The 27,014-nt window shown below is 44.2% G+C and overlaps 1 protein-coding gene across 1 annotated transcript; it reads right to left on the bottom strand.

Annotated features, from left to right (window-relative positions):
- Positions 1-1,211: 1,211 nt before the first annotated feature.
- On the bottom strand, positions 1,212-27,014 carry cplx2b (complexin 2b). The gene is made up of 4 exons (XM_076292919.1): positions 26,955-27,014; positions 11,638-11,800; positions 2,389-2,564; positions 1,212-1,429 (listed from the first exon to the last, which is right to left on the bottom strand). Exons 2-4 carry the CDS (start codon positions 11,666-11,668, stop codon positions 1,232-1,234), a joined length of 405 nt encoding a protein of 134 aa, XP_076149034.1. The 5' UTR covers positions 11,669-11,800; positions 26,955-27,014; the 3' UTR covers positions 1,212-1,231.

Below are 27,014 nucleotides of genomic sequence, written 5' to 3'. Positions count from 1 at the left end.
TCAAGAGTCTGTCTTCCATACACACACTGAAAACTACTGCTTTACAAGTATGCCTTTCCACCCCTCCATTCAGTTCCATTGTTGAAATTTGTGCATTTAAAACTTGGGTTGGTGGTCCTGTCAAGGTCACTGAATTAACACTATAAGGTTCAGACAGGTGAATAAATCCTAGAAGAAAATCCTTTATGAAGCATATGGAGGCAAACCAAATGCTTGAGGCCTTAAAAGGCTTGCAGGCCTCTCTAAGACTTTCCTCTTCCTAGTTGTAAATGGAGCTTAAATATATTACAATATTTGTTGCAATATATTAAAATATATTTACATCATATATATTTTTCAATTAGATCAGTCAATCTGAATGTTGTACAACATTCTACCACTTAAAGGAGAGATAACCTAAAAGTATGTACATTTGTAATTGTGTAAATAGTAAATTGTAAACAAATGAAAGAAAAGGAATGCTTTCTTAAACAGAGGGAATCTGCTGGCCACACCTTCAGGGAAAACTCCTCCAAGCAGAAAGGAATTATTTGAAGGCACAGTCTGAACTGCTACTTCCTCATAGCCATGACCCTACTTGCAGCCCATAAACACGTACAAAAAGCCAAGTTAGTAAAAACACCACCACCCTCCTCTCCACCATAGACGGAGCTCACACACTGTGAGCGTTGTCACCTGTGCCTCTGAAAGCAGTGCACTGTGGGATACATCTCACCATGTGCTCCATCTGATCCAATCAGCTGATGCCTAAATGCAGACGAAGTCCTGCAACCTTTTGTCTCACACCAACGTCCGACAAATCTTTTTAAAAATCCTGATGGTGTGGCATATATTTGTGAACAGAAAAAGATTTTTTTGAAGAAATATTTAAGTGTAAACAATTTCAACCTGAATGAGCATTCAAACACTAAGTAGCTGTGAAGAGGGGTATCTAAGGGTGTGGTTCAGGAAGAAAGAAAACAATAATAATAATAATAATAATAATAATAATAATAATAATAATTAAAAACTTTAGAATAACAAAATGAAAACAGAACGTCAAAAATCACGTCAAGGCAGTGATGAGCCTTCCACAGTTTGGCAAGGAATTCCCCCTCCCCCCACTCCCCTCCATCTACCATCTCTTCCCCACTATCCTGGCTCTGAGAGCCCCTCCTCCACTCCCCCCCCACCCACCCCCCCAACCTATCTCCTTCCTTCCTGCCAGCCTGGAGCGTAGCCTCCATGTCCGTTACTTCTTGAACATGTCCTGCAGTGGTCCGGGAAGAAATTTCAGGACGGTGTCCAGGATGCTCTCATCGTCCTCCTCGTCGTCGTCTCCGCACCCGGCGGGGATGGCTTTCTTCGGACGCGTCAGCGAGCCCTCGCATGCCTGCTCCATGGCCGCCTTCTCCTCAGCCTCTTTCTCCTCTTTCTTCTTCAGGCCATACTAAACGAGCACAGAAAGGGGAGAAACTTTGGTAACTTTGGGGTTGTATGGGATTGGTGAGCCCAGAATTACAAAGTATGTACCTAAATAACTCAAGCTCAAAGACAATTTAGTTGCAGTGTAGTCATTTGGGATATCAGTATGCCCATGGGTAAGGATAAAAGTATATGCACACTTGTGCTTCAGTTGTTGTAGTTCACTCTCTTTATATTTGTACAAATTTGTCCTTATATTCACATCATTTATTCATACACCAGATATTACTCAGCAATTGCTAAGAAGATAAAAACACAATGCTCCATGCCATTGCCTTGAAACGCCTGAAAGTCTTAGCCATCATTTTGACAGCATCTCTCCTGCAAGAGCCACATTCACCTTGCACCTCCACTCAATGGTGTGTCATGAAGATTTAGGTGCAGGCCATGAGTACTCGATCACTGACACGAAGGCCAGACACCAACAGCTTTCCCACGTCCACGTGATGCTGAGCCTGGTATGACTAGAAAGGGCCTTCACCCCAGAGCAGAGCACTGACCTGATGACAGCTCTGTCAGTACCCCTGCAAAAGGCCTCTAGATGGCTGGCATACGGTGATACATAATATATGTGGCGTCTTGTCTGCATGTCAGGAGGTGGCTGCGTTGTCAGAGGGAGTTTTATGGTGGTTGTTGTGAATGGGACATGATGTGCGCGGCATATTTCATAAATCATCGGTGTACGGCATGGGCTACGACAGGAGACTATAACCAGGGGTTCTAGACAGACAAGACAGATGGAAAAAAAAACCCACAGAAACACGTTGGAGTCCAATCAAAAGATTTAGGAGAACACGTTTACATCTCCATCTCCAAATGTACATCTTACAGCTGGCTTTGCTTCCAGCTCTTCTGCAAGTGATAAGTGACTGGGGGGCAATCACAGTCCCCTGGAGAGACTAGATGGATGGCTGCTCTGCTTACCTTGTCCCTAATGGTCTGCCGTACTTTCTCCCTCTCGGCCTCCATACGGGTGTGCTTGGCCTTCCTCTCCTCCTCCTGCTGCCGCAGGGCCTCCTGTCTCTCCTCCTCCTTCTTCTGCGCGTCGGGGTCCTTCTCCTCCTCCCCGCCCAGCATCTTCCCCATGTCTTTGGTGGCCCCTGCAGAGAGACAGAGGGATGGAGGAAGGGAGAGAGAGCGAGCGAGAGAGAGAGAGAGAGAGAGAGAGAGAGAGAGAGAGAGAGAGAGAGAGAGAGAGAGAGAGAGAGAGAGAGAGAGAGAGAGAGAGAGAGAGAGAGAGAGAGAGAGAGAGAGAGAGAGAGAGAGAGAGAGAGAGGGAGGGAGGGGAGAAAAGAAGAGGAACAGCTCAGCATCGGGTCATTAACAGCTTCACAGAGCTGTAGAACCTGCTTTAAGATGTAAGATGGAGGCACTTGGTTTGTTCTGGAGGAGCAGGGAGTCAGTGTCTGTGTATTCGCCAGGTTTAAGCTGAGGCAGAAGAGATGCATAATGATCATGACATTAGTCAGGGCAAACACACATGTAGACAGGGAGACTGGAGGTTGGACAGATGCTGGACAGCAGAGGATGCTGGATGCAGAGGCTGGACAGATGAACAAAGAAATGCAACGCAAGATGGAACGAAAGGAGGGGGGGAACAAAGAAGACAGATACAGAGAGATGGAAGGATGACAGAGTGAAAAGAAAAAGGAATTAAGCAGTCCTAAAGAAGGGAGGACAGAGAGGTTATCATCAAATGGGGAAGGTGGGAAAGGGAGGTGACACGGAAGGAGGGAGAGATAACGCTCTCTTCTCTTAGTCATTGATTCCTTGTCATCATCATAAATGATCACTGATCACATGAGCACTTTCACAGACCCCAAGTCAACTGTTACTATCAGACTCTGTAGATGATTTACTGGATAATTTCAATTCAAAATTGCAAAGAAAGCACCATGGAAACAAAATCTAGCGGTTACAATCAAGACTGGAAGAAAATGGAGCAAATACAACTTTTAGATCCACTATGAAATCCATAAAGAAATGTTTCACACATATAAAAAACTGTTGTGTGCTATTTCAATTTTCAAATATAAACTTGATCAAATCAGACTGAGCATATCTTCCCAATTATTAACCCAACATCTGGAACCACCTGCTACAAAGAGAACTAAATATGATGTCAGAATTTAGCTTGCCACTAAAAAATAGTGGTGAGTGTATAGTAGACCTACTGAATGTCAACTCTTCCACATGTGGCCTAGACACTCTTTTCAAAATCAGTTTTTCACCTCAAAGCAGCAGAGGTGCTTTACATTGTGAATGCATCCTTGCTGTCTGGCACTTTTCCCAAGTCCCTGAAAACAGCCCCTACTCAAGAATAGTCTGGATGCTTCCACGCTGAACAATTACAACAGGTCCATATTCAATCTAGTATCTTTCACATATCTCCGTTTCTCGAGGTCACTGAGTACTGTCGATACGAATAAAGAAATAGCTTGAGTTGCTAGTTCCAACAGCTAAAGCAGCCAGGCAGCTACAGTGCTACAATCTGGGGGTATGTCCGTGAGCCCCTATGTTCATGCCCCCAGAGTGTAGCGCTGCATGTAGCATAATCTCAGATGTTTTTTGCTAACTGATCAAATAGACTTCCTGTTAATCAGATGTACTCTGTGTTTTTATGCCTTTTAATTATTCTATTTCATGTACTTTACTTTTTAAACCTTGTATGTCTATATTTACTATTATTTACTGTTCATTGCATTTGTTTATGTTAAGCACATTGAATTACCCTTGTGTATGAAATGTGCTGGCCTTGCCTGGCCTTGCCTTGCCTGGTGACCAGTGTGTCATTAATAATGATAACCACACTAATGGCCATCATTAATACACACTGCCCTGGATCTGTTTCAGGTCAGCTGGCACAGGAAGAGTAAAATGGAGGGTGTCCAAATGAATATCTATTTTACTCTTATCCACTCTCTCCCCTCTAAAAACAGAGTGTCTGCAGACGGAGGGAGGCATTGAAGTGCAACACAATGAGAGAGGGTCTAAATATAGAGTGAGCTTGTGTTGTGCTACAGTGGCACCAGTGGACACTGTTCCAGGTCCATCTTAGGACAGAAATGGTCTGCAACTGATATGTGTTTCTGACCTACTATTTGCTGGCATATCTAAGCTTCTCTGGCAGCAGTTCTGTGTGTGTGTGTGTGTGTGTGTGTGTGTGTGTGTGTGTGTGTGTGTTTAATCACCGACTACAGTAGCTTGTTTGAACACTCATTAAGGAATTCACAGGGCAAAGGTGACAGATCACAGTTATTCACAGCAAATCCAGGGCTGTGTTATTAGCACTGTCAAGGACTTCAAGGACTGATTAGATCTGAAAATAGGGAACCGGAACAGGAGTTACATCCCCCTCAATCAGTATTACAGGGATAATAACAGCACCATGCTACTGTTGTGTTGTATTTTAACACACACACACACACACACACACACACACACACCTGTGCACATTTCAAATGCATTTTTATTTTAAACTGCTCCTATACAGTACAAACAGTACTCCTATACAAAGAAATACAGTGTCCACATGTTTGCATAGTTATAAATGGCTCCAGCAACTATCAGTTTATCTGTGTGTATGTCCACACACACACACACACACACACACACACACACACACACACACACACACACACACAATATGAATAGGAGGCTCTCCCCAAAGCACACATCAAATCATAACAATAGGAATGACTAGAGGGCCCTTTTAGGCCAAGGCGACTGGAGAAAGATTCGTACACCCCCAAGACTCTTCACACGTCACTGCACTCACTGTGTCACAGATCTACCCCACCCTACGCCACACCACCACCACCATCTCCTCCACCCTCCACACCCACACACACACACACACACACATACACACACACACACACACACACACACACATGGCCCACCACGCCACCCACTCCTCAGCAGTTGGACCGGGCAGCGCCTGGGCTTTGTTGCTGTCGGAGGCTTTAGCCTTTGCAGGACGGCACTACTGCAGAGCCACACACTCCCAATCCCCGCGATCAAAATTCAGAGATGTGCCAGCGCCAACCGACTGATCAGCAAAAAGAAAAAAATAAATAATAATTAAAAACTCAGCTCAGGCGTGTGGTATTGTTTGCCTGGGGAGGGGAAAAAAATCCTTATTGTTCCAGCCAACGCTGAAATCCAAACCTCGTCCATCCTTTATGCCTGCCTGCCATGATTCATGAAGCCGGCGATTCTGTATCAGTATTCCAGTGTGGAACGAGTGGAGCAGAGAATAAAAAAGGTAGTGAAAGACGGTCCATTTCATTTTCTGGAGTGAGTTGATTTTGTTCCTGTTCAAGACACTGTATCTACAAAGCGGATGTTTCAATAGCATTTAGAATGCCCAGACTTATAAATAAGGGCCATACTTGGATATTAGGATATTAATTATTAGGATATTAAATGCTTCTCGCACTTCACTGAAGTTATCAGAATGATTGTGGTGCTGTGCTCCTAAACCTGTGTGCAGTATATCGAACAGGTGAGGTTACCTTAAATGCCATAACAGGTTCTGTGTATCAGCTGTGAAGTTTCAGTGATAGCCAGGTCATCTGCATGAGGCATTTCTACCATTTACTTCAGCAATTATTTATATGCATAACTCACCCAGAAAACCCTTGTCACAACAAAAAACATTGTTGTGAGTATGCCAAGGCATGCGTGAGTGTGTGAATTAGTCATTCGAAACAAATACCAACGCAAGCTATTATCATTTTCACATTTTACAGTGAACATGGTAATTGCTCTGCAGGGCAAGTCAGGTTCTTGGACTGCCAAAAGCCGTTAATGTTGATCTGACAACAGCTACTAAATGACTGCTCTTGGCTCCTATGGTGATAAAAGATCTCTGCAGTTTGCAGTGGTCAGCGTTTCGCCCGTCGTGCAAAGTAGCAAAGATTATGGCATCGGCGAATAACCCAGTGCTTCAGACACGGCCCCCCTCCCACACCATGCAACTCACAAACTTCCGCCATTACATTGACACAGCCGCTGTTGTTCGGGCAGGGCGATCGATCATAAATACAGGACCACCTGAGTGAATATGAATTATGTATGTGCCAGCGGAGTGAAAACTTTATCTGGGTATTGATCTGTTTCTGGGAGACTAAGAGGCTCTGGCCATGGGCCAAGCTTGTTGCGGCTGGAGGCAGCAGTCAGTGGGAACACTTTCTCAGGAAGAGGCTTTCAAATACAGCTGTATCACTAGCACTGACTGCAATGTGATAGACCTGTTCCTTGATATGAACTAAAAAAGCTTTTTTCTGGCAAAGGAAAAGAGAAATAATATGCCCTGAGGAAAAAAAATACTCTCTGACTAATCTTCACATCTTTATGGAAGAATATTCATTTGAATAGCTTTTTTAAACACAGTGGATAATACAACTTAAATGGACAATAAGACAGACAAATACAAAGTACTACTAACCCGGCAGGCCAAATTCATATAACTAATGGTGTGAGCAAATTTTTGTTTTCTGTCTTGGAATATTGTATTTCTACAGAGCCACTAAAGAAACATATATTACAAATATTTGTTTTCTCCAAGTTTCTGGTGGTTTATGGGCTCTGTATATTTCTTCTGTGTCTCTACATTTCTTAACTACCACATCAGGTCCTATGATCCTCTCAAGCCACACACTGTATATTTGGAAACAAAAACATGCTCCGCTCTCATTATTTTGATATTGAAGCACAACAGACTCAGCCAGTGTCGTTAAAGTGGCTATGTGTCAACTGCAGTCGATTCGAGCCACTTTGGAGATCACCATCCGGGTGTCAAGCCACGGCAATCAGACGTTACCTCACGACGTCGACGAGCATGCTTCTGCATGAGCTGAGGGGATTTGAAAATAAACAAACTGGAACAAACACCATCTGGGGTCAGGCCATTTAGCAAGCATGGGCAAAAGAAAGAGTGAGAGGGAGAGAGGGAGGAAGTAAGGGAGGGAGAAAAAAGAGAGTGAGAGAAAGGGAGAAAGAGAGTGAGAGAGAGACAGAGAGGGAGTGTGTGTGTGTGTGTGTGTAAGAGTGAGAGAGGGTTGCAGAGGGAGGGAGGGTAAGACATATTCATAATTGATGACAGCCATTTATTATGCATAACTTATACATCTACCTCCTGCATGGATGCACTGCCATCACCTGTGATTTTAATTGCCTCCATCGCTCTGTGTGGACTTGTGTGTGTGTGTGTGTGTGTGTGTGTGTGTGGGGAGGGGGGGGGGGGGGGTGGGGCAGGAGATTAGGAAGAAGGAGCGGCCAGCGCAAGTCTCCTGGCCTGTCTGTTTCCCCTGTGCGCTTTGACCCCAGTCCTTAATTGGCAAAAGCACTTGTGCGGTAGGACACCTTGGAATGACAGATGAGAGCTCGGAGGAGGTGTACGAAGCAGGTTATCCACAATCCCTCGGGAGTTGTGTGCGCAAGGTCAGTCTCAGGAAGGGGGCAAAGGTCAACATTCCCCCTGCGAGCTGTGTAATAGATAATTAACTCGATCCAGGACATCAACATCCCTGCTTTTACTGTTGGACCTTTCACTCTCTGCAGAAGCACAAGGTCATCTATCTCCCCTGCCTACCCATAGCCCTATACTTCCTGTAGAAGACGGTACGCTGAGCATCAGTTCTTGTTTGTTTCAGCCTTAGTTCAATCTTGTTCTAGATCTTACCTCTTGTTTAGGGCAAGGTCTAGCTCTGGTTCACATTATACGAAACTTGCCTATACTGATACTCACAGGAATTGACAGAATCATGTATATAATGGATTACAGCAATATGATGGTAATTAATATTGTCCAACAAGGCTAGTGCACTGAAAGTTTTTATTCGTAATGTAAACATTTCTGGGGGTAGTCCACTGAGCAAGTTTACTAAGGCTAAGGGAAGTAAAAATGTCCACCAGACTTGGGTTCGCTTGAGTCCACTTCTTCCTGCCGATGTAACAGCAACACATGCACACAAAATGACTTGTGGGCAGGAAGGATGCTTACTTCTTTGCACATTTCCTGATTAGTATGCCCGAAACACGTGGAAACTTTATTGCTTATTACAATGGCAGGAGAGGCTTTTTTGTGTTCTCAGAGAATATACATCCTCACACTATGTATCCCGGGTCTCCAAAAAGTATCGCCTACAGCATTTTAGACTATTTTAGTAGCTATTCACAAAAAACAGCCAGACTAACCCAACTTTACATAACAGAATACAGGGCTTCAAGATGTTGACTTGTTAAAAATAGGGATTACATAAAGTGAATCTGACATAAAAGAGCACAAAGCGGACTGAAGGAGGGGTGGGGTAGCTATGGCATTGATATTCTAACATCCTACACTACGCATGTGGATGACGTTAATACAGGCTCAGCACTCCATCCGTCCTACCACTCTACCACACACTCCTACTACAATGGCTGAGGAAGAAACCGCTTCAGAAGTTTTCAGAATCAAAAAGTCGTTTTCTTTTTTTCTGTTAAAAAAGCCACGCGGACTGTTTTCCTCCCTCCCTCCGTACCATGATCCTACTATATTGGCTCTACATCAAAGGCGCTCCAGCGAGTGCAACAGCAGCCGCTTACGCAGAGAGCGGATGAGTTGCTTCCTGTCTGATGAAGGCACGCTAATAGCAGCATTTATGTATCAGGGGGAGGAACAGGCAGAAAAAAAATCTCCCCATTTAGAGTCAATATGCAAATGCACTGGCTTACAACATTTGCATGTGAATTAAGCACTTTGCAATTCTTTGATGAAAGGAAAATAGTCAAAAAATAGGTCAATGCCACTATAACATCTTTTCAATCCAAGCACCAGAACAACATTGCAGCAACTTGTGGTAGTAGTGGTGCTGATTATACAACCTGTAGTAGTAACAGTAGTCATAGAGGTAGTAACAGTAGTAGGAACAGCAAAAGTAGAAGTGCTAGTGGTATTAATACTGGTATTAATACTACTAGTAGTAGCATTTAAAGCATTAAGCTGTAATAATAGAATGCCTTGCAGCATTATTTTCTGTATTTCAACCAATGGCAAAGTTCAAAATGTGTTTTTAATGAAGATTTGATAATACAAGGCGTGTTGTGCATGACCACTACAGTAGCAGAGGGAATGTGCTGGAACATTGTCCCTCCTAGTAATGGCCATTCTTCCCCTTGAGTTCCTGCCGATCCTCCAGAGAAACGGCTGGAAAAGGGCGATATTCCATGCCTGTCTTTCATTTGTCCATTAGCAGGTCACAACAGTCTTGTCAGACAATGGAGTCACTTTGAAGTTAAGTGCCAGGGCTGCCACTACTTATGTAATCCATTCCTTTTCATGTCAACGTTTTCTTTCCTTCCTTCTATCATGTCATTTTATCCTATCCCATTCTATCCTATTTTTCTCTTTCTTTCTCTCTTTCTTTACTTTTCTCAAGCATGCTTCAGGTTCGTCTTTCAATCCCCTTCCCTTTTACATAATCACAGGCCTCCCACTAGCATCCGCACGTCTGATGGTGCTGCTTTTCGCTCCATGTAAGGTCTTAATGTACAGTATGCTAGAAGCCAAAAGCCATTCGACAAACAATTTCCTAGGCCTGTGTGTGGAGCTTGTTTTGCACAGTCAGCTGAACAGGAGAAAAAAGGACATGGGCCATTGCCTTCGCCTGGCTGGCAGACACACAGCAGAAATGCACTGTGTTTGTGCAAGTAATCTGAGCAGGGATGAGGACCGTTGCTACAGTAAGTCCTTTTGCATTTTACAAGAACCCCATGACATGTTTGGAATTTAAAAAAAAATGCCGTTCTTTTCTAGTCTAACTAGTCTAAAATACAATTTTTGTATTGTTGAGAAAGTTTCTCTAGAAATCAGACACACCAAAAACAAATGTTCCCAGCGTTTCCATAGTGATACACATGCGAAGAGACAGGGAAAGGATGAAATTTCACATTATTACACATGGCTTTGGAAACAATATAACATCGCCTTCACTTTTTTGTTGGAAAAAATACATATTTCACCTTCAACAATGTGTCTGCATCCAATCAAATGTCAGGCTGGTCATAAAAGACATTAATCATTACAGATGATGACTGATCAGAGCTTGGCTATTTTCTCCACGTTTGAAGGTCGAGGGGGGGACACAACCACAGAACAGCTCCCGTCTCATTTATCATTTAGGTCAGCCTCAACTCACACGCCTGGCCCACCAGGACTTACCCCTGGAGCAGGAGAACTAAAGGACACCAACTATTCAATTCATCCACTTCCTCATCGGACAGAGAAAGGACCCTACCCCCCTTGGCTTCATCCAATCAGATCGCTGCAAAGCTATGACATGGGACATAAAGGGGATGTCACATGACCACAGGCTCTTTCAAGACAGGCAATTTTCTACCACTAGCTGCTCCAGGGGGATTGGCAGTAGGGGGATAAATCTATTTTTATGACCCTTTCCTCATTCTACTGATGAATACAAATCAGGAAATTGATTCAAGGGCTCATTGACCTTTAGGCAAAGTATACCCATGTTGATGACCATATGTGTACGCCGCTTGGAGTGTCAAAATATACTGTGCGCATTGCAAAGTAGGACTGTGGACTCAAATGAATGCCATGGGGGAAATCTCAGAGATAACATTAAGGGTTGAATGGGAGCTTCAGCAAAGCACTTGCAGAGAGTCGTAATAACAAAACAGCTCTCATCTATTTGAAGCATCATCAGTGTCTGTTTAAGCATTTTCTTCTCTTTGCTTTTAGGAGGAGTCTGACTTTTGCAACTTAATTAGCTGGCACAGTATGAGTCTTGAACAAAGGCTGTCTTTGTCATCTGAAATGTTAACATTCTCACAATAATGATCAGTGTCCTATCTTAATCTTCCATCAATTTTAAACCAATGGTACTGAATGGAGTAAAAGGTCACCCCTTACTCGGATGGTCTCCTATAGACTATCTTCAGGTTCTCAGATTAGACCATCTTCAGATTGTCAGATTAGACTATCTTCAGATTCTCAGATTAGACTGTCTTCAGATTCTCAGAACAAAGTGTCGGTTGAATCTCTGTCAACAACAATTTATGATTAAACCGTTGGGTTTGGTAATGTCTGCAGGTGGACAGTCCAAGTGAAGTGGTCCCCAGTAAATTGACACATGAAGAGATATTAAGTGAATCAGTGGCACTTACCCCCAAGAGCTTGCTTCATCACAAAATCCATGGTGCACTTGTGTGTTCAGGTCTTGACAAAAAGCTAAAGAGCAAGTTGCATGTAGCCCTCTGTTTCCCCAAGGCCTGGCACTGGCTTGCTGCTGTCAATATGTGCTGCACTCTGGATAAATCTCTATCGTTCCTGTGGGGGAAGGCAAGAGACAAACTAATCAGTGGGAGCGTTAAAGGAGCACATGAAGACGAGGACAGCCTAGGGAGGGAGAGATACATGGCCTCTTCTCTTGCGTCAGTTTATGGCTCTCCGGAGGCTAGAGGGCTGCAAGGAATATTGGCAAAAATTTCATAGAATGCAGTTAAGAAGTTACACAAATGTGTGCTTGATGACAGAGTTATTATGCTTTTATCTCAACCGCAGTATTCAAAGCTATAGTTTCATAAGAGACACCTTTCAGAGAAACCACATTTGTTCCATAGTGTGGCATGCAGAGCTGAGAGCACCAAGAGGAAGGCTGACATCTCCATCTGTTATCATTGATCTATTGTGGGATTGAAACGTGATCAAACTGTAGTCTCACTGAGATGGAGACACTGACAGGCTTAAGTCACCTTAAAATTTCACAAATGAAGCTTCTAATCAATATGCTATCCTATGTGGTAGGCTATGATGACAGCTGAGGAAAAAGAGACGTTTACATTTCGACTGCTGCCATGATGCTCTCTTGAAGGGGTTAATATCTGCCCTTATTAGTGAGCCACACACAAAAGTACAGCCAGATGAGGAACTAGGAACCTCTAAATGTCAACACAACAATTTTTCGGTGAAAACAACACAATGCGCTGTATTAAATTATCACTCAAATGTTACACGTCACACAATGTCACACGTTTTTTATTTTTTATTTTTTTATCTGGAATTCAGCAAGTTAATAAACAGCGGAATTGTAACCTTGATGATTGGTAAAAGTGTGGGGGAAATCTCCAAGCAGTACCAAGACACGCCAGTGTAACTAACTGACTGGTGGGCTACCGTGCTAGCTTATCGACAGGTATCGATAGGCTTGAACCTAGGAGGAAAGCGCTGTGCTGTACGTATAGGTTTAGCCACACTCTGTCGTTTGTTTAAATCTACAACCCTCTTCAAGCACCCCTTGGCAAGCAGGCTGTATTCCCATCTGTCCCCCGTTTGGTTGGCTGGGCTTGTGTGTGAGTGATAATTGGGACAGGAACATGTCAATACCTCATTAACCAGATGGAATACGTCAGCATCTTTATAGAACGAAAGCTCTTTTGTTGATAGGTCTAGGCTACTTGTGTGTCAAGTTGTTGGAATATCTTTCTGACACGGAGAGAGAGCGAAAACATCGCAAAGAGGACTCATTTGAATAAAAGTCACTTCACTGATTTCCCGACATAAATGGTGAAATAATAATAGGTTATTCATTAACTTAATTTAAAAGTAAGTGCATGAAGACCTTAACTGACACATATATGAAATTATCTAAAGCGTTATGCCTGTATCAACCTGACTTAAACCAGCACGGCATTTCAGAATAGAGTCTAATTGATCGTAAGGGAGTTTTTCATAAACATAGCCTATGCAAATCCATCACTGCAGTATAGGGACCACAGTCGGTCAAGAAGGGATGAATGATCACTGACACACCAGCGCGCCCTGCCTCCAATCTGCAAGCTTTCAAACAGATGCGCTCGACTTTTCATCAATGCAAGACATTGCAGGCAGCTTTCACAACCAGGAGACGCGGTAGGTAGCCCAGGCTTCAGCACCGCGGACAGCGACTGCTTCTTCGAAAGCCAAACGACGGCTCCGCACAGAAAGGTTGAGGAGAGGGGGGTGGTGTTATTATTCTGACAGCCAAGATGTGAGATCAAAACATATACTGACGTATTGCTAAATGTGGCGATTAGCCGCGGCACAGATGATGTCTGTGTTAAAAACGAATTACACTTGAATCAGATACTAACTGAACATTACCCCGGGGATGCCTCCAAACAAACCCTTGACGCCTTTCTCTTTCCAGCCCAGAGACGCGAGCAAGTCATTATGTCACCGATATGGTTTCCCCGGCAGCACAACAGCAAACGATTTACCTCAGACTTTGTTCAGTATGAAAGCTATGATTTAAAGAAGCAGTAGACACAACCAGGGGTGTCAATGGCATTACCAGAAACAAAAGATCGACACCACAGAGCAAATATATCACAATCAGAACACGAATAAAACAATGCAAACGCAACCATCTAACGCACAACTTGACTAAACAACTGTTACTTAGAATAAAGCAACAGACAGATATAAAAGCGAGCAATCTGCTATTGAACATATCATAAACAACCACTTCTTACCATTTAAATGTTGTTGCAACGATACTGTCCAAAATCCACTGATCTACAGCGCAAGTGTCTCTCGTTGCTAACCTCTTTCACCATCAACTGCTTCATGGGCTGGTTAAACGATCAATCATTTGTGACAACACACACACACTCTTGCTCCCTCTGTATGTGTAGAATGGAGGTGAACAGGAAGGAGTTTGAGAGAGAGCGGAGCAAGAGAGAGTGTCTTAATACTGACATCATAAAGATTTTGTAGGTCCTATATTTATAGTGAGGGACACAATAACTTCAATCCTTCTTTCAATAGCAGACTTCAACAGAGCTTCATAACATGCTCATTATTCCTCCATTGCCATGTCATTCGTCCTGCTAAACCATAACCAAAGGGGAACAAAAAAGTGTCAGTGGCAACATTGTGCTGACAACATTCTGCACGATGAGGTCAGATGAGTATCGGTTAAGCTTCAAAAGTAGTATGTGTGTTGACCTGTTCTGGCCTCACACCCTTGTGGGTCAGTGTTTCTCTCCTCTTTTCTGGTGGTGAGAATCAATTAAAGCGATTGAGGGCCAAACTGCCATCGAATCTGCACAACCTGAACAATGGCTGTATCCACACTTGCAGTGTCTTGACTGATACTGTTCTTTGTAATGGCTATATTACCATGAAGGAGCCTGTCATGTTCACCGCAGAATAGCAGAGACAGCGCTGACTGGAGCAAATGTGTGTGCAAAGGGTGGGGTGGGGGAGGGAAGAGAGAGAGGAGAGAGAGAGAGAGAGAGAGAGAGAGAGATGGGGGCGCATTGGTTGAAACAGCAGTGCGGGGATCATCGCAGTATTGTGTAAATGCCCTTGTGTGACCTTGGAGGCGCTTGCCGCTCCACCAAACGAAAAGCAGTTCAATACAGGTCCGCACGAACCACATCCACCCACCAGCTTGTGGATGAAGCTCAGCTCTTATTCAATAGCACCAACTAACCACCCACCCAGCCAGCCAGCCAGCCAGCCAGCCTGCCTTGCCTGAAGCATGGGCCCTGCACTCAAAGCAGGAACATTAGTTTAAAGGCCAGGCTGTAAATTCTCCAAGCTCGCCTCAGTGGCGCTCAGTAGAGTAATGGCCAAGGCATCTCTCTTGACCTGCACTAGCGCCTCAGTCCCAGGTGTTTCAGCTGTGTGCTCAGGCTGCCATAATAGAGTAGGCCCTGTTGAGTGCTCTCCGCCATCCTGTTGCGTGTGTGTGTGTGTGTGTGTGTGGGGGGGGGGGGGGTGAGGGGTAACGCAATTACGGAGCCAAAAGGATAAACAAACATCGAGACACACAAACAAATAGAATATGTTCTGGATGACCTGTCTTGACATCAGAGGAGAAAAATATGAAGCGCAAAGCTTGGGGGCCTAAACATTTGTCTTGTTATCCCAGTGGAGACATCCTTTAAAGGTCGAGCCATCAAAATTCCTTTTTCTTTTGCTTTGTTTATATTTTTTTATGAGGTCCTCAAAATTGTTTTGACATCTGACATAATTTCTCTAAAGAACCCCCTTGTGGGAGCCTGTCCTCCTACGATGGACCCTAAAAAGTCATGGTGGAGGACCGCTCTTCTCTTCTCTGAGAAAAACTGCTCCAAATGACCAGACCGGCGTTATCTTTTATCTCGGTGGCTTCCATCGCGTCTCTGATCAAAGGGGGAAGGAAATGAAAGGTAGCGTTGGAGCATATCTCTCCAAGAGCCAGCGCGCAGCGAGAGCCAATCACACACAGCCAATAACAAAGAAGCCCTCTGCCCAAGGAGAAACACAATACTTTCCTATTGATTAGTCCATCTAATCCATCGACTGCAGCGTAAGATGGGAGTGGATACAGCTGGACACGGGGAGAGTGATCTATCTAATGGGATTAAATGGGCCACTCGTACGCAACAACGGGCTCTCAGATGGGAGTGGGTCCTCAGCGCATAGAACCACAGACGCTACACACTCCGTGTGCAGACGGTGGAGTAAGGAGAATGCATGAAGCCACGGTTGGGTGATGCGAAGTTGACAGCATAAGCACAATGATGAAATACTGGCTCAGGAGCTCGCCGTGAAAGACAGGCCTAGCCACAGGTTGACATGTTTTTAGACATTGACAGAAACTCTACTTAAATCGCACACAGGAGAATGTATTGCATATGTCATGAAATGTATGCACTGGACACATAGGGCAGAAGTGAAGGGTACAGAGTGGGCATATGAGGATAGGAGTAGTATGTAATTGTTTGAAAGGAGTGTGCTACCCAAAAAACGAGACCTACTGTACATTTTTATGGCATTGGTCATCCTATGGCATATGTCAAAAGCATGTTTTGGCACTGAGTTACTTCTGTTCATGAAAAAAAAAAATACTGTGTGTATCATATAAAGCACACACACGGACACACACACACACAACAAATATCTCTGCAACATCTTCCAACCTTTTCAGCTATGACCGATGGCAAACAACGAGAAGCTCACCCTTTCTTTACTCCAGGCTGTGCGAGGAATCTAAAGCTTACATAACGTCCATTTCAGCAGCGAGCGCAGCGCAGAGTAACTGCAGGGCATCTCTGGCTCGTTCACCACACCAGTCACTTATGCGCAAGGCAATATAATGTTATCTAAACACGGCCCACTCGCGCCAATTAGTCCTTATCGTTTCTTCGCCCTCTGTGATCTGCGCTTGACTTTACATCTGGACAGCTGTGTCTGTCTCAGTAGAAAGAACCAACCAACACTGAGGATAATTGACAGGACGGACAGTACAATACTCTATGTGAAGGTGTCTATTTTGGAATCAAAAAGTATTTCAAAGTGTAACTCTTGTGAGTGCTTGTTTGTTATGTGGTTGTGTGTATATATCTGGTAGTCTTTGTTTATCAAACAATACCCTGAAGGAATCCAAATATGTACCAAAGATATTTTTATACAAACACAATAAAGCTGTTTTTAGGACAAAGCAGCTAAGCCTGTTTAGTTATTCTGTCAGTTATATTCTGTGAAATGATACTCTCAGTTCAAAAGTTCAGTGCTGATACCAGCCCAGTAAAAATGACTTTGGATTGATAGCTAAAGCAAAGTAATTGGGATATTGCCTGAATGTCCTTCCATCATGACAGAGTTGTCCAGTTCAGCAGGTTTCGCCATTATCCACAGGATAATGGGATAGGATATTATTGGTCAGTTTAGAGCCACTGTGACATCAGATTCACCGAGATTTCAAAGTAATATCTATTTATGTGTGTGTGTATACATATGTGTGTGTGTCTGTGTGTGTGTGTAAAAGAGAGAAAGAGCGAGAGAGCAAGAGAGAGAGAGGGTGGGAGATAAAGAAGAAAAGAAAACGAGGGATTGTGAGAGAGAGAGTAGTCATTGGCTTGACTGGTGAGGGCCTTTACCAGAGCGACCCTTCTCCAGGCCTTAATGAGTTAGGAAAGCAGAGCTTGGAGGTGGAAAAATCAATGGACAAAGATGGAATCCTGACTCAGAACTCCCTGCAGCCAACAGGGTATGGAGAATTGTGATCTCACAGCTCCAAAATACATAATTTAAAACACCATTTGGCCAGGCACACTGCTTCACTGGACCTACGAAAGAAAACTGATGTGCCTTGCATCTGGGAGGAAAGACATTCCTTATCAGTCCCTCATTTCCCACCTCATCGTACAGTATATCTCTTCCCAGCCCTCTGATAGACTTTGTCAACAATGCCTTTGACTCTATTTCTGCTTTCCTGTTGCAGTTTTCCTCTCTTTGAACGATGACTTCTGCATTTCCTCGAAGGCAAAACAGAGAACATATAAATCTTTTCTCTTCAAAGAAAAGAAATATATATATATTCATAAATCAACTGAAAGCACATATATCAACATAATACAGAGTATCACTCTTCAGCTCTGTGCCACGGCCACTGCTGTAACAGTCCTGCATCATTTATTCATGTAACCGAATGGGCGTAAATGATGTTGGTCTTGCTGGAGGGTGAGGGGAGCACTGGTCCATTTTTTCTGTAATAATCACCCTGGGATATTTCTGGATACACAATCCTGGAGGGCCTATTATGAATAAGCTATGACTTTGCAGAAGAAGAAGAAGAAGGAAAAAATAAACTTCAACATCATCCGTCACTTTCTGGGCAGAGGAAATGTATGATTGTACCGGATGTGCATCAGATTACAGTATGTTGTTGGCATGTTCTTGACAGCTCGAACATGAAGGTTGTTACTGTGGAGAGCCTGCAGCGAGTTACTTAAATTCAAATTGCCATCTCGACCAATCATATACCGGTACCTTTTCTCACCCTTGAATAAATGAATGATTTCACTGACACACCGAGAGGAGACACTCGATCAATCTGTGTGACATGTCAAGGTGTGTCTCTAGTTGTTTACGCGTATAGATCATCGTCTGTAGACTCGCAGGGAAATGTCATATCTCCTTTTTCTTATTCCACCTGGCTCTGTGTAAGGCCACTGACATACACACACACACACACACACACACACACACACCAACATATATATATATACACAGCGACTGTGTGAAAGGCTGCACCTCTGCGTTTCCCCTGTCAGAGCAGTGATTAAAAAATGACTGCTGACAAATTGACACGGGGGGGCTGCACTGCCTCACGTGCGGCTCCTTTAGGTCAATATCTCATTCCCTTTCATTAATGGTGCACATGGGCTAGGGGTGGCTTCTGGTGGTGGTGGTGGTGGTAGGAATGGGGGGATAGGATGGCTATAGGGCAATGGTGGTGGGGGAGAGGCTAGTTATTACAGCAGAACCTGCTGGGATTGAGACTGGAATGATGGGTGTAAAACGGAATGTTCCTCATGCTGTCTCTAGAAAGGTCAAATTAGGTAGGCATGGATGTATAGATACTTGAACGTGCAAATCTTAAAAGCCTTTACTGATGGTTCTGGGGATGTACATGTGGATTTTTCTCCTCACAACTCTTTGCAGTGAAACTGTTTCTAATTTGCTCTGGAGTCACTAATTACCAAATACTAATGTTAAATGACTGTAACAGTCTGGCCCCCACGCTACATTATACAGGGCCATTTATCTAGCCAGAGAGTCATCTGATTTAGTCAGTGCTTGTCTTTCTGCCAAGCCACATAAATAAGTCAATAACCAGGAGGAAGGCGAGCCCATAAAGATGCCATTTTACCTCAGGGCAAAGAGACAACGCCTGACATTTTTTAAGAGCAGTTTAAACATTGCGTAATTATCAAGCAAAATGCTTTCCTGCTCAGTGCTTTATTTCCTCATCAAAAAAACATTATGGACGTTGCACTCCCACAACGTGCAGACTCACTCAACAAAAGCACCTTTCAGATAGACAATAAACAAATTATCGGGACAAAAAAGAATAAAAACACACCCACCAGACTCACAAATAAGTCACGCAACTCCCACACCCAACAGAGGAAAAAAAGAAACCTCATATTTACGCCTACTGCATTAAATGGCCATTTTAAGTGAAGTGAACAACAACAACTTTCTGATAGCTGACATTTTCCCAGCCGATGCTTTTCGAAGGCTTCTGTGACATAACCAATGACACAACTAGAGCCCTGCTGAAGCGCTGAAGCCTTTTAGGACAGGTGAGTCGGAAAAGGTAAGGTCACCAGTAATGCGTGTAGACGGAAATTCTGCACACTGTCCTTTACGCGTGCAAATACTTTATTATACTTCGTATGAATTTCACCTGAGGAAGGTCTGTGTGACCGAAACGTTGTGTGAAGTATAATAAAGTACTTGCATGTGTGAAGGACAGTGTGCGGGATTTCGTCTACACGAGTAACTTCTAGTACTAAGTGATCCTACACATTTTGTAGTTATCCGCTGAGCCGCAAACACATGCATACTCTCTCAATCGGACTCTCCATCTGTTACAGCACTGACCTGCCATGTCTGAAAACACATGTTTGCCCATGTTTGCCCTTTGTTAATGTTCACTGAAGCATGTTTATCTTACCCATGTTTTGACTTCACCTGTACCATTATCCTCTATTAAAGGCCATTAGTCATTGATTAAGCATCGATTGAGGAATTTGATTAATTTATTTGTATAGTATTGAATGAAGAACATTTCCTTCCTAATGAGGGCTCTGATATTAAGCCTAGGCAGACTGCCTATTGTGTCAAAGTGACCATAGTGACCGTTATGTTCTGGGGGTAGACAGGTGTATGTACTTAGATCAGATGCCTTTGTGTGTGTTGCCAGCCTGACCTGCTATTTAATGAGCAGCTCCAGCAGACTAGGTGTGTACGTAATGTGTTACTGTAATGAAACCTCATTAACATAGCCAGAGGACATGGCAAAGATCTGTGTGATAACACACAAGTGGTGGTAAATGGGTGTCTCTAGTTGGTGTTTGCGTGTTTTTTTATTATACTTCAGCGTTTTCAGGAAGGCTAAACTACTATATGTCTGTGTGGTTTGTGAGTTTCAGAGAAAAATGTGTGTGTGTGTGTCTGTTTGTGTGTGTATATGTGTCTGTTTGTGTGTTGTGTGTTTGTGTGTCCCTGTGTGTGTTTGGTGTGTGTTTGGGTGTGTGTGTGTGTGTGTGTGTGTGTGTGTGTGTGTGTTTGGGTGTTTCTGAGGAGGTTACTGAGCTACTGGAGGGCAGGGTATGAAGGGTAATTAGGTTATGCTGTGTGCAGACCCCCTCGCTTCCCAAAGCAAATCTGACAGCGGAACGGCGTCGAGGAGGGGATTAAGCACATGGCTGGTGGCCCAGTCCTGACACTGGACAGATCTGTGGCCTCATGAAGGCCTCCGCAAACGCAAAACAAACACACCCAAGAAAATATAAATAGACCAAAACAAAGACCATTCTTTTCCTGCGAGACATTGTGGTTGGTGTTACGAACTATGATTTATTATCAAACGTTGTCCTGTGTTATTCCATGGTACATTCAAAAGGCAGTGTTTTCAGCATTCAGCTTACCACAATTCAGCACTCACCTGTAGCACTGTCACCATAGGGTTAAGAAATCATCGAAGCCAGAGGCGATGCTGACTGATCTCTGTCACTGGTAATCTAGTGGAACTGTGAATATCTGACGAGAGGGCCCATGTTAGAAGGGCTTATGGGGCCATATGCAGCAACTGTAACTTAATTTCAAGTCATTGCAACAGGAAGTGGCTCGGGTGCGTGACACCGTTGCCACGAAGCCGGCCATATTTCTCATCGGCAGCCGAGCATGCTGGGTCATTAATTAGGTCTGGGTCTGTCCTCTCGCCTCTATCTGGCTCGTTACGCGCCTGACTGGGCAAGCAGCCTTGCGCCTCACAATGGGCAGCGCTGTCGGCGCCGCCGTATGAGAGAGATTGAGGTGGGGAGAGAAATGGGGGAAAAATAAGGTTCTGGATAGGAAATAGCCCATGGCATGTTTAAGTTATAACTAGAAAATGAGTTAATTTTATACGGCAGCTTGTTGCTGAAAAGGAAAAAAAAATAATTCTGTCAGCAATTTTTTTAGCTGTGGTTTGGTTAATCTTAACGCCATTCTTGGTAAAGGAGATTAGTGAGGAGTTTGATCTAGCAAATCCACTCGCCGCTAGGCCTCCTTTCTCTCCGTTCCGAGGATCTCACAGCTCTTAAGCCTTTCGGCACAAAACTCGGAGGCTTTTGCAATGGTTGCAGTTTGGCCCAAAACGCAGAGCGACACCCACGCCATAATCCATGTGCAGTCAGTCGCGCGCTTCTCTGGCGTCCAAGACGCTCTCCGCTCCGCTCCTCTCCCCATCTCCTGCTCCTGCACTGGCCAATTAAGAGGCATTATGACAACAGGTGGAGTGGAGGAGTTGTTACCCAGACAACCACATCTTAAAATATCTAAAAAGGAAGACAACAAAATACTGCAGCAAGGAAAAGACGTACAGAAAGTACAGAAAGACACTGATAAGGGAGAGAATGAGAAAGAAAGAAAGAAAGAAAGAAAGAAAGAAAGAAAGAAAGGAAAAGACTAACCATTGTGAGAGAAATAAGCATTGTGAGAGATACACTGAAAGAAAGACAGAAGGATTGGGAAAGACTGTTCACAGAAGGGAAAGGTAGAGCAGAGAAAAACCAAGAAAGACAGACAGCAGTAAGGAGACATGAGCAGCGGGGAATAAAGAAAGGAAAAGGAGAACCAGAGAGAGAGAGGAGAGAAAGAGAAAGCGAGAGATAATAAGACTGGAAGTCAGTGTGCTGAAAGAAACAGACAGATAAAGGCAGAGGAAAGATGGATAGCGAGAGAGAGATGGAGAGAGGGGGAGATGGAGAGAGAGATGGAGAGAGAGGGAGATGGCCCTCACTCCTCCCTCGCTGCCCAAGCCTCCACCTCCCGCTCCCATGAAGAGGATTCTGAGGGGCTTATCCCCACTGTACAGCAGCGCACAGCACAGCCATAGTTCCGTCTGTCTCAAACTCTCCTGCTTTTTGGCACAGGGCCACAAAACCCCCTTAATCTCAGAGGAGGCCTCCATCCAACTGCTCAGGGCCTCTGCTGCTCCCTCAGCACTCATCTCATCTCCTCCATCTCCACCTCCGCCTCCAACTCCCCTACAGCTGGACACTTCAGTGCTACTGCCAGTTTCTCTCTCTCTCACTCTCTTTCTCTCTATGCCTCTTTCTCTCTCGCGCGCGCGCGTATCGCTCTACTTAAAATTTTAAAAAAGCTTTATTGGCATGACCATAAATTTCTACAGAATTGCCAAAGCATTTGAGTTGAGTGTGGTGGGTTGTGTACATGGTACATCAGATATTCATTCTCTCTCTTTCTCTCTCTCTCTCACTTTCTCTCTCTGTTTACTCCCAAGGCACAGGCAGACCCACTCAGTTGCACTACTAAGGGCCAACCCACCCCGCCACCCCCCAGATGACGACAGTTCAAAGAGACTGCCGGTCGAGTGGAGTGGAGTGGAGTCGAGTCCAAAGGTTGTGTTGATGGAGCAGCCACCTGATGTCTCCCGCTGACATTTCTGGAGCCACCTCATCAGCAGGCACTGACCCATACAGGCCTGTGTACAGCCACGTATCACCAGCAGACCACCAGGTGAGTGGGGATTACAGGTGGAGGGTGTACAGGGGTACAGGGGATTGTTGGACTCCCTCAGGTCCTATTAACCTCCTGCGTAGCAGCTGTCAAAACAGAGCAGTGGGCAAGGGGGCCACACTTACTAAGAAGGTCAGGAAAGCCCACCCCCCTTCCCACCCACACACATCTGAAACTAATTGTTGTGTCACAATGGGGTATCCGCATGACTTTACAGTGTGGAACGCGGCGACAGAGGATCTCCGACAAGGAGGCCGCTTGGTTTGTCTTCACTTCACTACCGCGAGAACCACATATCGAGAGCCCTGCAAAAGCCCACGCACTTTAGTTATGCAACTTGCCCAAGGACAAATGCATGAGAGTCTTCCTCTTTTCAATGTGCTTTAAGGGTGTGCTTCTACATGTGTGTGTGCCTGTGTGTTTGTGTTTGTGTTTGTGTGTGTGTGTGTGTGTGTGTGTGTGTGTGTGTGTGTGTGTGTGTGTGTGTGTGTGTGTGTGTGTGTGTGTGTGTGTGTGCCCATGAGCTAGTCACTGTACTGATATACGTACACACACATACACAAACACACACACAGAAGTCTGCAAAGAACAGATAAGGCTACCATTAACATGCTTGGAGACTCTCTGCAGTCCTCTGAATATTATTGCTGTAACATTTGGCTAGATTCGAAGGGCTATCCAATTACTATCTGCTAGTCTGACCACAGCTGGACTATGTGGCGTCGTGCCGTCTTTCTCCAGATGCATCCTTTGATACGATCTGTGGCAGGCCACCATTGAGGCTTACTTTGGAGCTACTCGCCGGAAGCCTTGATTGAACATGCACAGGCCAGAGAGCTAAAGGCTCCCCTTTTCAAATTAGTTTCACAGCAAATGCATTGGTCATGAGCAGCAGGAGAAATCTCTGCTTTTTACAGCTCCTATTTCCTTCATCTTCACACCTCCTAGCCTTCATAGACTCTATCTGACCGCAGATTAGTGTTGCCTTCAAAAGAGTCAGACTACACAGACAAAAATCCCCATCACACATCTTGATAGAGGTTATTTTTATGTTGATATAAATAATGTATCACTAGATTTCTCTCTCTCTTGCTCGCTCGCTCGCTCCCTCTCTCTGTCCCTACCTCTCTCTCCCTCGCTGGATAAAGAAGCGTCTGGCGATGACAGGGGCTATGCTGTCTACTTTGCTGATGATCGCAGGCGAAGGTGGCTTTGAAAAACCTGCTACCGCACACCTGTCACACTTTGAAATGACTGACAAGACACCAATTGTGACAGAAACGACAGGGAGCCCCCCCTCTTCACACACACACACACACACACATACAACCTACTCTCTAAATTGTGAAACGATGAATAGTGTTTTGAACATCTTCACTGTTGTTCTTGTGTAGATGTGTCTGTGTGTAGGTATGTGTGTGTCTCTGTGTGCATATGAGAGTGTGTGTATATGTCTGTGTGTCCTTATGTGCGTGCGTGCGTGCGTTCCTGCTTTTGTGCGTGCGTGTGCGTGTGTGTGTGTGTGTGTGTGTGTGTGTGTGTGTGTGTGTGTGTGTGTGTGTGCATGTGTGTGTGTGTGTATGTGTGTGTTTGTGTAAGACAGAGGTGACACTCATATAATTATGCCAGCATGATGGCAGATAAATAAAGCACGCGTGTGTGTCTTTGTCGTCCTGCCTGTCCGTGGCTTTCCTCAGATGCAGTCCCACCAAACGAAACACACGCGTTCCACAGCCATCACATCCAAAGGAAGTGGGGCGTCGTTTGAGCTTTTCTTGGCGTGGAAAGCAATTGATCAGAGATATCACTGAATTTAAAAATAGGAACGTTCTGGGATGACTGGAGCTTTATGGGTGAGGTGTGTACTGTGTATTCGACTCATCACCACCATAAAGTTGCAAACCAAGCAACCCAGTAATGATACAGAGTCATGATACATACATAAAGATAAGGCAAAAGGCAATGTTGCTAAGACAACAAGGGAACATTTGCATACAGCCTAGGAATAAAATGTTTTAAATACATAGTTCTCACATCTTTTTGACGTACAAACTGAGACACATAATTGCCTTATCTATCACACAAATGATTTCCTCAAACCTTGCAGGTTTCTCACTGTGTAGTTCACGGTAGTAACACCTTGCTTTTTATCCCGAGCAGTGCTAATATCACCACATGACACTTTGTTAGCTACTCTGCACCCAGCTCTGACTCATTCTTTGCCTGAGGATGTGTGTGCAGATCAATTCTAAATACACTCATATTTAAATACAAAACCAGTCAAAACAAACAAAAAACGTCATCCATTGACAAATAACCTTGTATACCTACTACTTCAATAAGCATATAAGGAATGACATGACTTTTGATGTCCTAAATGGATGAATCTTCATAAATTTCACAGACAAACCTGCATTCAGTTATAGTTTTAGACAGAGAACTGTTTACCTCAGCTATGCATTTCATACTAAATCATATCAAAGTCATATGCCAACAGAATTGAGTATGGCAAAATATAATTATTTTCAAACTTATCATATTCTCTGAATTATATACAGAATTGTCCAGAATACAGTGCCATTTTAACAGTCATGGTGAAGTCAGCTGGTTTAATTAAATTCAGTGTTGTCTGTGAAGGATAACTCAGCACTATCCCAAAACCAAGGGGCCAAGTCCTCATAGTTCACAATGCAGATGGTGTAAAAGACACAGCTGATGTGGAGTCAGTTATCCATGTCGTGTTAATGATGATGAGGAGAGAGACTGACCTAATCACAACTGATCTCAGTTCAGCCCTTAAGGGCATGAGGTTTATCCAAGCAGCACAGATTCACTCATTCACAGAGCCTGCTCCCATAGACCAGGGCTCATGTTCTCATGTTGACAATACAAATGAAGTGGTCTAAAGGTTAAGCAGGACTGCTTTGAGCCATGAGATGAACAGACTCAGATAAATGACTGCACCAGCAAGAGTTCCCCAGAAAGCGCAATGTACATTATTGTGCAAAAGGAGCAGTGCAGTGATAGCACGACGGTTGGTCATCGATGATCACCACACTGGTTTTTAATTCTTCATATTAATTAAACTTTCATTGACTTGCTGGTGCTCTTGAGTTCCGCTCCACAGGGTATGCTGAAACATTTTAAACACTGCTAGTTTGTAAGACACCTGTATGCGTGTACTGTATAGCATGGACATCTCTAGACTTTGAGAGGGAAAACACGGTCAGGAAAAAGTAAAGTCGGTGAGTTGCCTCATGCAACAAGCTAAAATGAGCTGTTTTGCAGTAGCCCCACTCCTCCTCTGTTTCTGTCCTTTAGCGCACCCCCACCCCAGTGGACCCTCCACGCGCACGCACGCGCGCTCGCATCGCACAGTCTCAACGCGAGTGCCAAGCATGAATTTAGACGCAGCAGCTGATAAATTATTTAAATAAAATGGCGCGTTAAAACTGGATTGCATCTTCTTTTCAAAACTAACTCGCACGCCGTGGAGAGCTTATGGAATATGGGTAGGATCGACCTGCTGCAATTAGGTTTACACCAGTGTGTAATTCACCAGTCTATGCATTCAAGAAAAACAAGTCATCTAATACTTAGACATTAGATGGCATGCCGGCACGTTCTTTGCGTCGGAGAGGCGCTACAAACAATCTGTCTGCCTCCCATCTACACAGACAAGGAACAACAGATGGGCAAAAACATGTTTACCTGACGCCCCTCAAACACTTGTCCTTTCCTCACAACATGGTGCTGAAACAACCGTTCACGCCTCATCCTGCATGCCAAGCCCTCTCCATCTCCGAGTTTGCACCATTGTGGCAAATATTGAAAGCAGAGAAAACGGAGAAAAGAAAGCACCAGAACTTGATAGATGTGGCCAATAACAAAATGCGATGGTAGAAGATTTACAAACCTCCAGGTTCGGCGAGTGCAGAGCGGTGGCTGCGCTGGTCTTTCCTGGTGTGATTTCCCG

The sequence above is a fragment of the Alosa pseudoharengus genome, unplaced genomic scaffold, assembly GCF_046254945.1.
Source record: "Alosa pseudoharengus isolate Yale_2024_CS ecotype anadromous, Long Island Sound unplaced genomic scaffold, YU_APseudo_1.1 YU_APseudo_1.1_scf_19, whole genome shotgun sequence".
NCBI classification, from domain to species: Eukaryota; Metazoa; Chordata; class Actinopteri; order Clupeiformes; family Clupeidae; genus Alosa; species Alosa pseudoharengus.
The sequence above is the reverse complement of the archived record's forward strand: the minus strand, read 5'-3'. Positions and strand labels throughout refer to the sequence as shown.

Bases quoted from the DNA above. Each gene is read 5' to 3' on its own strand.
- cplx2b (XM_076292919.1), bottom strand. From the start codon at position 11,668: ATGGATTTTGTGATGAAGCAAGCTCTTGGGG. The intron at 2,565-11,637 runs GTAAGTGCCACT...GTCTCTCTGCAG, and splicing joins GATGAAGCAAGCTCTTGGGG to GGGCCACCAAAGACATGGGG. The intron at 1,430-2,388 runs GTAAGCAGAGCA...GTGCTCGTTTAG, and splicing joins GGCAGACCATTAGGGACAAG to TATGGCCTGAAGAAGAAAGA.